The 12,603-nt window shown below is 45.8% G+C and overlaps 1 protein-coding gene across 1 annotated transcript in view; it reads right to left on the reverse strand.

The window, feature by feature from the left end:
* The window catches only part of LOC124019454 (muscleblind-like protein 1), a 128,078-nt gene that overhangs the window by 12,201 nt on the left and 103,274 nt on the right, over window positions 1–12,603 (reverse strand). The window contains exons 5-6 of the mRNA XM_046334800.1: window positions 10,667–10,906; window positions 1,805–1,985 (exon numbers count right to left, since the gene is read on the reverse strand). Of these exons, the coding sequence (XP_046190756.1) occupies window positions 1,805–1,985; window positions 10,667–10,906 (421 nt within the window). The remainder of the gene's footprint in view (window positions 1–1,804; window positions 1,986–10,666; window positions 10,907–12,603) is intronic.

Consider the following 12,603-nt stretch of genomic DNA (forward strand, 5'->3'; position numbering starts at 1 on the left):
GACTATTGGTGGTTCCAAACGTCTTTTATTTATGAATGATGGAGGCCACTGTGTTCTTGGGGACCTTCAATGCTGTTGAATTTATTTTGTACCCTTCCCCAGATCTGTGCATCGACACAATCCCGTCTCGGAGCTCTACGGACAATTCCTTATATAGACAAGTGTGTGCCTTTCCAAATCATGTCCAATCAATTGAATTTACCACAGGTGGACTCCAATCAAGTTGTAGAAACATCTCAAGGATTATCAATGGGAAACAGGATACACCTGAGCTCAATTTCGAGTCTCATAGCAAAGGGTCTGAATACTTACGTACATTTGTAAAAACATATTTTTGCTCTGTCATTATGGGATATTGTGATGTCATTATGGGATATTGTGATGTCATTATGGGATATTGTGATGTCATTACGGGATGTTGTGATGTCATTACGGGATATTGTGATGTCATTATGGGATATTGTGATGTCATTATGGGATATTGTGATGTCATTATGGGATATTCTGTGTAGATTGATGAGGGAAATGTTTTATTTCATCCATTTTAGAAAAAGGCTGTAACGTAACAACATGTGGAAAAAGTCAAGAGGTCTGAATGCTTTTCCCGAACGCCCTGTACATCATCTACAATACAGTGAAATAAGACAGATTTAAGTTGCATCTACTGCCATTAATGCTAATTATTACTGTTAACACAGGTCACTCATTAAACACACAGAGACCTAAAGAACACAGAGATGTTATGTATCTTGATGTGAGAAATCAGTAGCTATGTCGTTTTAGCACCAGCCAATAACCTTCCAAGATCAATTATGTGCCAGGGCCAATAGGAAAATGGCTATCTTGCAATACTCCTCCTAGTTTATTTAAAGGTTGTTTGCCCAGAGTGGTTATGGACAAGCTGTCTCCAGTTCTTTCAGTGTGGACTTGGACTACTGTGGCTTGACAGCAGGGATGGACTGAGGAGCAGAAATCAGCTTGGTTCTTTCTAAAACACCAGGCCACTTATTTTTTTTTAACTTGAGGATCCCATTGTTAGTCAAAATAAAGATAATTCTGTTCCAAACCTCCGATGTATACAGACCCACTAGGTTAAAATAGACCACCCCGTCTGGCATTTGCCAGAACTGTCTGAAAGCCAGCCGATCACATCTCTGTCAGACAGTTCAACAATGGGAGAGGAGGTCCAGACTACAGTAACAGTAACACTCACTGGACCCTCACTGGTGTATGTGGGTCGGACCAGGGTGGGGACAGTGTTCTGGTGTATGTGGGTCGGACCAGGATGGTGCCAATGTCTTCAGACTGGTGTATGTGTGTGTGAGTTTGTGTTAGTGTTTCCAATTGTCATTGCAATAAGAGGGATACTGCAAAATGAATGAATGTCCAATCAGAACTATGTATGCTGTGCAAGACCGAAGCCAAAGGTTTTACCGGTAAGGAGCCCGAAGCCAAAGGTTTTATGGGTAAGGAGCCTGGAGCCAGAGGTTTTATGGGTAAGGAGCCTGAAGCCAGAGGTTTTATGGGTAAGGAGCCTGAAGCCAGAGGTTTTATTGGTAAGGAGCCTGATGCCAGAGGTTTTATGGGTAAGGAGCCTGAAGCCAGAGGTTTTATGGGTAAGGAGCCTGAAGCCAGAGGTTTTATGGGTAAGGAGCCTGAAACCAGAGATTTTATGGGCAAGGAGCATGAAGCCAGATGTTTAACTGGTAAGGTTTGAGGTTTGTGAATGGAGGTAAGCAGCATCTGATTTGACTTCAGGGGTTGTGATGAGTTGAGAGGTGAAAGGTAAAAGGTTCAAACCTACCAGACGGGATGAACTGCTGCTGTTGGTACTGGAACATATTGGCCAGGGCCTGTTGGTACTGGAACATATTGGCCAGGGCCTGTTGGTACTGGAACGTGCCAGCGGCGTTGAACATGGCGGTGGCACCGTTGGATTTTTCAACTGTGGGTCTCTTTGGTAATGGAGGTAAAGGTGGGAGCCCCTGATAGAGGTGGTGGTGGTGGAGGAGGTAGTGGTGGAGGTGGTAGTAGTGGAGGTGGTGGGAATGGTAGTGGTGGTGGTGGTGGAGGAGGTAATGGTGGAAGTAGTGGTGGTGGAGGAGGTAGTGGAGGTGGTGGAAGAGGTGGTAGTGGTGGTGGTGGTGATGGAGGTGGTAGTGGTGGAGGAGGTAGTGGTGGAGGTGGTAGTGGAGTGGAGGTGGTGGGAATGGTAGTGGTGGTGGTGGTGGAGGAGGTAGTGGTGGAAGTAGTGGCCGTGGAGGAGGTAGTGTTGGAGGTGATGGTGGTGGAGGAGGTTGTGGTGGAGGTGGTGGTGGTGGAGGTGGTGGAAGAGGTGGTAGTGGTGGAGGAGGTAGTAGTGGAGGTGGTGGTAATGGTAGTGGTGGTGGTGGAGGAGGTAGTGGTGGAGGGGGTAGTAGTGGTGGTGGTGGGAATGGTAGTGGTGGTGGTGGAGGAGGTAGTAGTGGAGGAGGTAGTGGTGGAGGTGGTAGTGGAGGAGGTAGTAGTGGAGGAGGTAGTGGTGGAGGTGGTAGTAGTGGATTTGGTAATGGTAGTGGTGGTGGTGGAGGAGGTAGTAATGGAGGTGGTGGTAATGGTAGTAGTGGTGGTGGTGGAGGAGGTAGTGGTGGAGGTGGTAGTAGTGGATTTGGTAATGGTAGTGGTGGTGGTGGTGGTGGAGGAGGTAGTAATGGAGGTGGTGGTAATGGTAGTAGTGGTGGTGGTGGAGGAGGTAGTGGTGGAGGTGGTAGTGGTGGAGGTGGTAGTAGTGGAGGAGGTAGTGGTGGAGGTGGTGGTGGTGGAGGAGGTAGTGGTGGAGGTGGTGGTGGTGGAGGAGGTAGTGGTGGAGGTGGTGGTGGTGGAGGAGGTAGTGGTGGAGGTGGTAGTAGTGGATTTGGTAATGGTAGTGGTGGTGGTGGTGGAGGAGGTAGTAATGGAGGTGGTGGTAATGGTAGTAGTGGTGGTGGTGGAGGAGGTAGTGGTGGAGGTTGTAGTAGTGGAGGAGGTAGTGGTGAAGGTGGTGGTGGTGGAGGAGGTAGTGGTGGAGGTGGTAGTGGAGAAGGTAGTAGTGGAGGAGGTAGTGGTGGAGGTGGTAGTAGTGGGGGTGGTGGTAATGGTAGTAGTGGTGGTGGTAGTGGTGGTTGTAGGGGTGGTGGGGGTGGTGGTTATTGTGGTGGTTGTAGGGGTGGTGGTGGTTGTATTGGTGGTTGTAGTGGTGGTGGTGGTCGTGGTGGTGGTGGTGGTTGTAGAGGTGGTGGTGGTGGGTGTAGAGGTGGTGGTGGTTGTATTGGTGGTTGTGTGGTGGTGGTGGTGGTGGTGGTGGTGGTGGTGGTGGTGGTGGTGGTTGTGGTGGTGGTGGTGGTGGTTGTATTGGTGGTGGTGGTGGTGGTGGTGGTGGTGGTGGTTGTATTGGTGGTTGTAGTGGTGGTGGTGGTGGTGGTGGTGGTGGTGGTGGTGGTGGTGGTTGTATTGGTGGTTGTAGTGGTGGTGGTGGTGGTGGTTGTATTGGTGGTTGTAGAGGTGGTGGTGGTGGTTGTTAAAGTGGTGGTGGTAGTGGTGGTTGTAGGGGTGGTAGTGGTGGTTGTAGAGGTGGTGGTGGTGGGTGTAGAGGTGGTGGTGGTTGTATTGGTGGTTGTAGTGGTGGTGGTGGTGGTGGTGGTGGTGGTGGTGGTGGTGGTGGTGGTGGTGGTGGTGGTGGTTGTAGTGGTGGTGGTGGTGGTTGTGGTGGTGGTGGTGGTGGTGGTTGTATTGGTGGTTGTAGTGGTGGTGGTGGTGGTTGTGGTGGTGGTGGTGGTGGTGGTTGTATTGGTGGTGGTGGTGGTGGTGGTTGTATTGGTGGTTGTAGTGGTGGTGGTGGTGGTGGTGGTGGTGGTGGTGGTGGTGGTGGTGGTGGTTGTAGTGGTGGTGGTGGTGGTTGTGGTGGTGGTGGTGGTGGTTGTATTGGTGGTTGTAGTGGTGGTGGTGGTGGTAGTGGTGGTAGTGGTGGAGGAGGTAGTGATGGAGGTGGTAGCAGTGGAGGTGGTAGTGGAGGAGGTAGTGGTGGAGGTGGTAGTGGAGGAGGTAGTAGTGGAGGAGGTAGTGGTGGAGGTGGTAGTGGAGGAGGTAGTAGTGGAGGAGGTAGTGGTGGAGGTGGTAGTAGTGGATTTGGTAATGGTAGTGGTGGTGGTGGAGGAGGTAGTGGTGGTGGTGGTGGAGGAGGTAGTGGTGGTGGTGGTGGAGGAGGTAGTAATGGAGGTGGTGGTAATGGTAGTAGTGGTGGTGGTGGAGGAGGTAGTGGTGGTGGTGGTGGAGGAGGTAGTGGAAATGGAGGTAAAGGTGGTAATGGTAGTAGTGGTGGTGGTGGAGGAGTTTTTTGAAAGTGGTGGTGGTGGTGGAGGAGGTATAATGGAGGTGGTGGTAATGGTAGTAGTGGTGGTGGTGGACTAATAGTGGTGGAGGTGGTAGTGGTGGAGGTGGTAGTAGTGGAGGAGGTAGTGGTGGAGGTGGTGGAGGAGGTAGTAATGGAGGTGGTGGTAATGGTAGTAGTGGTGGTGGTGGAGGAGGTAGTAAGACAGTGGAGGTGGTAGTGGTGGAGGTGGTAAGACAGTGGAGGAGGTAGTGGTGGAGGTGGTGGTGGTGGAGGAGGTAGTGGTGGAGGTGGTGGTGGTGGAGGAGGTAGTGGTGGATGATAGTGGAGGAGTTAGTGGTGGAGGTGGTAGTAGTGGTTTGGTAATGGTAGTGGTGGTGGTGGTGGTGGAGGAGGTAGTAATGGAGGTGGTGGTAATGGTAGTAGTGGTGGTGGTGGACACTAGTCCCATAGTAAGGTGGAGGTGGTAGTAGTAAGGATCTTGTTAATGGTAGTAAGGTGGTGGTGTTGGAGGAGGTAGTAATAAGGAGGTGGTGGTAATGGTAGTAGTGGTGGTGGTGGAGGAGGTAGTGGTGGAGTTACACTAGTAGTGGAAGAGGTAGTGGTTACAGGTGGTGGTGGTGGAGGAGGTAGTGGTGGAGGTGGTAGTGGAGAAGGTAGTAGTGGAGGAGGTAGTGGTGGAGGTGGTAGTAATGGGGGTGGTGGTAATGGTAGTAGTTGTCTGTGGTGGTAGTGGTGGTATGTAAGGGGTGGTGGGGGTGGTGGTTATTAAGACAGTGGTGGTTGTAGGGGTAAGGTGGTGGTTACATTAGTGGTTGTAGTGGTAAGGGGGTTGTCTGTGGTGGTGGTCCTTCTATTGACAGTGGTCTATGTTGTAGTGGTGGTGGTGGTGGTAGGTAATAAGACAGTTGTCTGGTGGTAGTGGTGGTAAGACAGTGGTGGTGGTGGTGGTTGTAATAAGGTGGTGTTGGTAGTGGTGGTGGTGGTGGTTGTAATAAGACAGTAGGTTTGTAGTGGTGGTGGTGGTGGTAGTCCTTCTATGGTAAGACAGTGGTCTGTGTTACACTAGGGGTAATAAGGTGGTTGTAGGGGTAATAAGGTAGGTAGTTGGTGGTCCCATAATAAGGGGTGGTGGTTATTGTGGTTCTATGTAAGACAGTGGTGGTGGTGGTTAGTATTGGTGGTTGTAGTGGTGGTGGTGGTGGTGGTTGTATTGGTGGTTGTAGAGGTGGTGGTGACATGCGTGGTTGTTAAAAGTGGTGGTGGTAGTGGTGGTTGTAGGGTTGGTAGTGGTGGTTGTAGAGGTGGTGGTGGTGGGTGTAGAGGTGGTGGTGGTTGTATTGGTGGTTGTAGTGGTGGTGGTGGTGGTGGTGGTGGTGGTTGTAGTGGTGGTGGTGGTGGTTGTGGTGGTGGTGGTGGTGGTGGTGGTGGTTGTATTGGTGGTTGTAGTGGTGGTGGTGGTGGTTACACTGGTGGTGGTGGTGGTGGTTGTAATAATTGGTGGTGGTGGTGGTGGTGGTGGTGGTGGTTGTATTGGTGGTTGTAGTGGTAAGGTGGTGGTGGTGCCCCATGGTAAGACAGTGGTGGTGGTGGTTAAGACATTGGTGGTTACACTAGTGGTGGTAAGGTGGTGGTTGTGTTGGTGGCCCCATAATAAGACAGTAGTGGTGGTACACTAGTTAATAAGACAGTGGTGGTGTTACACTAGTTGTAATAAGACAGTGTCTAGTGTTACACTAGTTGTAAGACAGTGGTCTGGTTACACTAGTCCCATAGGGGTGGTGGTGGTAGTGGTGGTTGTAGGTGGTGGTGGTGGTTGTAGGGTAAGGTGGTCTGGTTGTAGGGGTGGTAAGGTGGTCTTGTTAGGGGTAGTCCCATAATAAGGGGTGGTGGTGGTTGTAGGGGTGGTGGTGGTAGTGTTGGTTGTAAGGGGTGGTGGTGTTACACTAGTGGTGGTATAATAAGACAGTGGTTGTAGCCCCATAATAAGACAGTGTCTTGTTACACTAGTCCCCATAATAAGACAGTGGTAGTGGTAGCCCCATAATAAGACAGGGTCTGGTTACACTAGTGGTGGTTGTAAGGGTGGTGGTGGTGGTTGTAAGGGTGGTGGTGGTTACACTAGGCATGGTAGACAGTGGTTGTAGGGGTGGTAATAAGACAGTGGTAGTGGTGGTTGTAGGCGTGGTAGTGGTGGTTGTAGGGGTGGTGGGGGTGGTGGTTATTGTGGTGGTTGTAGAGGTGGTAGTGGTGGTAGTAGGGGTGGTAGTGGTGGTTGTAGGGGTGTTGGAGGTGGTGGTTATTGTGGTGGTTGTAGAGGTGGTAGTGGTGGTAGTAGGGGTGGTGGAGGTGGTGGTTATTGTGGTGGTAGTAGGGGTAGTGGTGGTAGTAGGGGTGGTGGTGGTTGTAGGGGTGGTGGAATATAAGACAGAGAAAATAAAGATTTTCATTAGATCAAAAGCTTCTCTACCTCAGAAAAATGATGATTAAAGAACGTTTTTTGAAAGACATCAGTGGTCTATATTACAGTCGATCTATAATAAGATAGTGGTCTATGATACACTAATTGTTCTATAATAAGACAGTGGTTTACGTTACACTAGCCCCATAATAAGACAGTGGTCTATGTTACAGTCCCTCTATAATAAGACAGTGGTCTATGTTACACTAGCCCCATAATAAGACAGTAGTCTATGTTACACTAGCCCCATAATAAGACAGTAGTCTATGTTACACTAGCCCCATAATAAGACAGTGGTCTATGTTACACTAGCCCCATAATAAGACAGTAGTCTATGTTACACTAGTCCCATAATAAGACAGTTGTCTGTGTTACACTAGTCCTTCTATAATAAGACAGTGGTCTGTGTTACACTAGCCCCATAATAAGACAGTGGTCTGTGTTACACTAGTCCTTCTATAATAAGACAGTGGTCTGTGTTACACTAGCCCCATAATAAGACAGTGGTCTGTGTTACACTAGTCCTTCTATAATAAGACAGTGGTCTGTGTTACACTAGCCCCATAATAAGACAGTGGTCTATGTTACACTAGCCCCATAATAAGACAGTTGTCTGTGTTACACTAGCCCCATAATAAGACAGTTGTCTATGTTACACTAGCCCCATAATAAGACAGTTGTCTGTGTTACACTAGCCCCATAATAAGACAGTTGTCTGATGTTACACTAGCCCCATAATAAGACAGTGGTCTGTGTTACACTAGTCCTTCTATAATAAGACAGTGGTCTGTGTTACACTAGCCCCATAATAAGACAGTAGTCTATGTTACACTAGTCCCATAATAAGACAGTGTTCTATGTTACACTAGCCCCATAATAAGACAGTGGTCTATGTTACTCTAGCCCCATAATAAGACAGTTGTCTGTGTTACACTAGTCCTTCTATAATAAGACAGTGGTCTGTGTTACACTAGAGAGGATAATAAGACAGTGGTCTGTGTTACACTAGTCCTTCTATAATAAGACAGTGGTCTGTGTTACACTAGCCCCATAATAAGACAGTGGTCTGTGTTACACTAGTCCTTCTATAATAAGACAGTGGTCTGTGTTACACTAGCCCCATAATAAGACAGTGGTCTATGTTACACTAGCCCCATAATAAGACAGTTGTCTGTGTTACACTAGCCCCATAATAAGACAGTTGTCTGTGTTACACTAGCCCCATAATAAGACAGTGGTCTATATTAACAGAGAGGATGTTAACAGAGAGGATGTTAACAGAGAGGATATTAACAGAGAGGATGTTAACAGAGAGGATATTAACAGAGAGGATGTTAACAGAGAGGATGTTAACAGAGAGGATATTAACAGAGAGGATATTAACAGAGAGGATATTAACAGAGAGGATATTAACAGAGAGGATATTAACAGAGAGGATATTAACAGAGAGGATGTTAACAGAGAGGATGTTAACAGAGAGGATATTAACAGAGAGGATATGTTAACAGAGAGGATGTTAACAGAGAGGATATTAACAGAGAGGATATTAACAGAGAGGATATTAACAGAGAGGATATTAACAGAGAGGATATTAACAGAGAGGATATTAACAGAGAGGATATTAACAGAGAGGATATTAACAGAGAGGATGTTAACAGAGAGGATGTTAACAGAGAAAAGCTGCACTTCTATCTCCATGATTAACAGTAGAAGCCTTGTTCATTCTAAAGTCCCTCCGTCCACCAGAATTAGACATGCAGAACTGGCAATAATAATAAAACATATTATAACCATATATTTGTACTTGAACACTCCTGAATAGACACTAATCATGGTTTTAGCTGCTGCGTTAACTAAATGAATTCCAGATTAACGTTCAAACCATGTTATTATAAGGATGAATAGACTAGAAGGGATGAACTGACTGTAGACAACATTCTAATAAAGCTTCTTAAACACTGCTGTTTTTTTTGTTGCAAATCCAGCCTCATTCCCACGTTGTCACAGAGATGGAATGGTAATGTAAAGGGATATTTAGGTTGATTAACGGGGTACCACTATACCACAATCAATTGATCACCCCATCAACGAAATGTTTAGAAAACATTATTGCCATAGTCAATTAAACATCCCAGCAATGACATGTTTAGTAAACAGTAATGTCAAAATCAATTTACCACCCCAGATATGAAATGGGTACTAAACAGTAACTTAAATAAGATGTATTTAGTTAGAAACTAGTGTAACAGAGCTGCATGCCAAGCTAAAAGGTGAAAGGTCATAGTACCAGGGCAAAGGTTGCGTCGAGGGGTCGCTTCAGTGATTTGACAGCCGACTGAGCCTTAATTATAGCAGGCAGCGAGCACAAGGTGGAAATGGGCCAATGGGGTTCAAGCGCATTAACATAAACCGGCAAGCAGAGGTGCATCATGGAGGCAGCAGTGCAGTTTGGGATTGTGAGAGAAAAAAACAAAAACAAAAAAAAACAACACATCTTTGGAATGCAACAAATAACAAATAACATAGCTGGAGGACGCACATTAACGGCTGTAGGGTTGTTACTGTAAACACTACGACCTTGACATCATTAATGGCTGTAGGGTTGTTACTGTAAACACTAGGGCCTTGACATCATTAACAGCTGTAGGGTTGTTACTGTAAACACTACGGCCTTGACATAATTAACGGCTGTAGGGTTGTTACTGTAAACACTATGGCCTTGACATAATTTACTTACACAGGAATGTTGCTCTACTTGCTATTCCCTGTCACTGGATTGAGCTAAACGCTATTACTGCAGTTACCGTTAGACACTTCCTGGTTTCAGAAATTTACTGTGAGTCATATAGTTCAAAGCTAATACGTCCAGGACTACTTGATATTTTAGTGATGACATGACGTTTCTATTGGGAGACGTATCAACGCTGTTTAGTTGATACCCAGCAAGTCCTAAATATAATAAGAGGAAGCATTGCTACACAATTACAGCAGCTCTAAGATGCATAACAATATCACCAGTTACAACATGTTAAATAACAATATATCTGGTTATTACACATGTTAAATAACAATATATCTGGTTATAACACATGTTAAATAACAATATATCTGGTTATAACTCATGTTAAATAACAATATATCTGGTTATACCACATGTTAAATAACAATATATCTGGTTATAACTCATGTTAAATAACAATATATCTGGTTATACCACATGTTAAATGACAATATATCTGGTTATTACACACGCTATAACAGGTGATAACAGTTGAAAAAGCTAAAGGAAAGGGATCAGGGTCGGAGGGGGCAGTAAAGTCACACATTTAGCATGATACAATTAAGCTAACTAGTTTACCTGCATAATAAGTCTGCATCACCTTTACTGTCTACGTCTGCTGGGCAGTCTAGATGGTGTGGGGGGAGGGGATGAGAGAGGACGGGAGAGGGTTGAGAGAGCAGAGCTGAAGGGGCTGGCTGGGGGAGATGACGGGGGGCTAGGTTTTCAGACGTAGGTGGGGTTGGAGAGGAGTGGCTGGGGGATGGGGGGTCAGGTTTTCAGACGTAGGTGGGGTTGGAGAGGAGTGGCTGGGGGATGGGGGGTCAGGTTTTCAGACGTAGGTGGGGTTGGAGAGGAGTGGCTTGGGGGGGTCAGGTTTTCAGACGTAGGTGGGGTTGGAGAGGAGTGGCTTGGGGGTCAGGTTTTCAGACGTAGGTGGGGTTGGAGAGGAGTGGCTGGGGGGGGTCAGGTTTTCAGACGTAGGAGGGGTTGGAGAGGAGTGGCTGGGGGGGTCAGGTTTTCAGACGTAGGTGGGGTTGGAGAGGAGTGGCTGGTGGGGGGGGTTCAGGGGGATACCTACCATGGCTACTGCGGCAGCAGACTGGTTGACCTGGTGTTGGCCAGCCTTTATCTTGGCCTGCAGGTGGGCTGGAGGGTGGAAGTATTTACACTTCTCCCTGGAGCAGCGACCCTTTATGTAGTCCATACACACGGTCACGGTGTTGTCGTTGGTGTCTATCATGGTGCTGTCTGAGGGGTGGGAGAAGCGACAGTCACTCTCCCCCCGCGTACAGTTACCTCTCTGGTACTCCCGACACACCTGGGGAGAGGAGGGAGGGGTGGACAGACAGACAGACAGACAGACAGACAGACAGACAGACAGACAGACAGACAGACAGACAGACAGACAGACAGACAGACAGACAGACAGACAGACAGACAGACAGACAGACAGACAGACAGATCAGGTCAGGTCAGGTCAGGTCAGGTTGTTACCAAACCACGCGTCATCATGACACATGGCAACACAACAAGTCACTGAGGAAAGGTGTTTTTTATTTTTTTTAGACGAGACAAAAAAAGAAACATACACAGCCTAACATCAACATAACGAGGAAGGGTTTAATAACTGAGGTCTATATATATATATATATCACTGTCATGGGCAGAAAGAGCCCTCCACCTCAGCCTATCAATATCCAATGGGAATAATAACCAATGAGAATAATAACCAATGCAAATAATATGTAATGGGAATAATAACCAATGAGAATAATAACCAATGGGAATAATAACCAATGAGAATAATAACCAATGGGAATAATAACCAATGAGAATAATAACCAATGAGAATAATAACCAATGGGAATAATAACCAATGATAATAATAACCAATGATAATAATAACCAATGGGAATAATAACCAATGAGAATAATAACCAATGGGAATAATAACCAATGGGAATAATAACCAATGAGAATAATAACCAATGGGAATAATAACCAATGATAATAATAACCAATGGGAATAATAACCAATGGGAATAATAACCAATGAGAATAATAACCAATGGGAATAATAACCAATGAGAATAATAACCATTGGGAATAATAACCAATGAGAATAATAACCAATGGGAATAATAACCAATGAGAATAATAACCAATGGGAATAATAACCAATGAGAATAATAACCAATGGGAATAATAACCAATGAGAATAATAACAAATGGGAATAATAACCAATGAGAATAATAACCAATGGGAATAATAACCAATGGGAATAATAACCAATGAGAATAATAACCAATGAGAATAATAACCAATGAGAATAATAACCAATGAGAATAATAACCAATGGGAATAATTAGCAATGGGAATAATTAGCAATAGGACTAAATGAATATAAATGCATAATGAATATATCAAAAATAACAAATACCTGCTAATTACAGTTGAGAATGAATAATCAGCAGCATAAGCACTCATCAATCTTGTAATGTTTGTCTTGTAAATGTTTCTCTCATTTAATCATTCAAGTATAAATATTTTGCTTTTCAAATCGATGACGTGAAGACAAGATTAATATATTCCTGAATTTTCCAGCAGGGGGCAGTACATGCATGGCCAGGTTGACAATGTGTCGAGCTCACATCCAGACAAGACCTGAGGTGCATCTCAACAGTCTACACCTGCTTCCTATTCTCCTCTCCTCTCTTTCCACTGGATTGGTTTGTGTGTTTTGTGTGCGTGTGTATTGTGTGTGTATGAAGACACCAGCTTCTCAGACCTGTGTCTAGACACAGTTAACTGTCTCTGTCTCCTGTCTTCGCTGGCCATGCCTCGTCAAAAACAGCAAGGCTCTTTTAAAAAAGAGGCTGCCTTGTTGTCAGGCAGATGTTCAGAAAAGAATGGGAGGGAGGGAGCAAGAGAGAGAGAGAGAGAGAGAGAGAGAGAGAGAGAGAGAGAGAGAGAGAGAATGGAGATCAAGGGGATTGAAATTATAGTCTCTTGAG

Source organism: Oncorhynchus gorbuscha, unplaced genomic scaffold, assembly GCF_021184085.1.
Source record: "Oncorhynchus gorbuscha isolate QuinsamMale2020 ecotype Even-year unplaced genomic scaffold, OgorEven_v1.0 Un_scaffold_99:::fragment_2:::debris, whole genome shotgun sequence".
Lineage (NCBI taxonomy): Eukaryota > Metazoa > Chordata > Actinopteri > Salmoniformes > Salmonidae > Oncorhynchus > Oncorhynchus gorbuscha.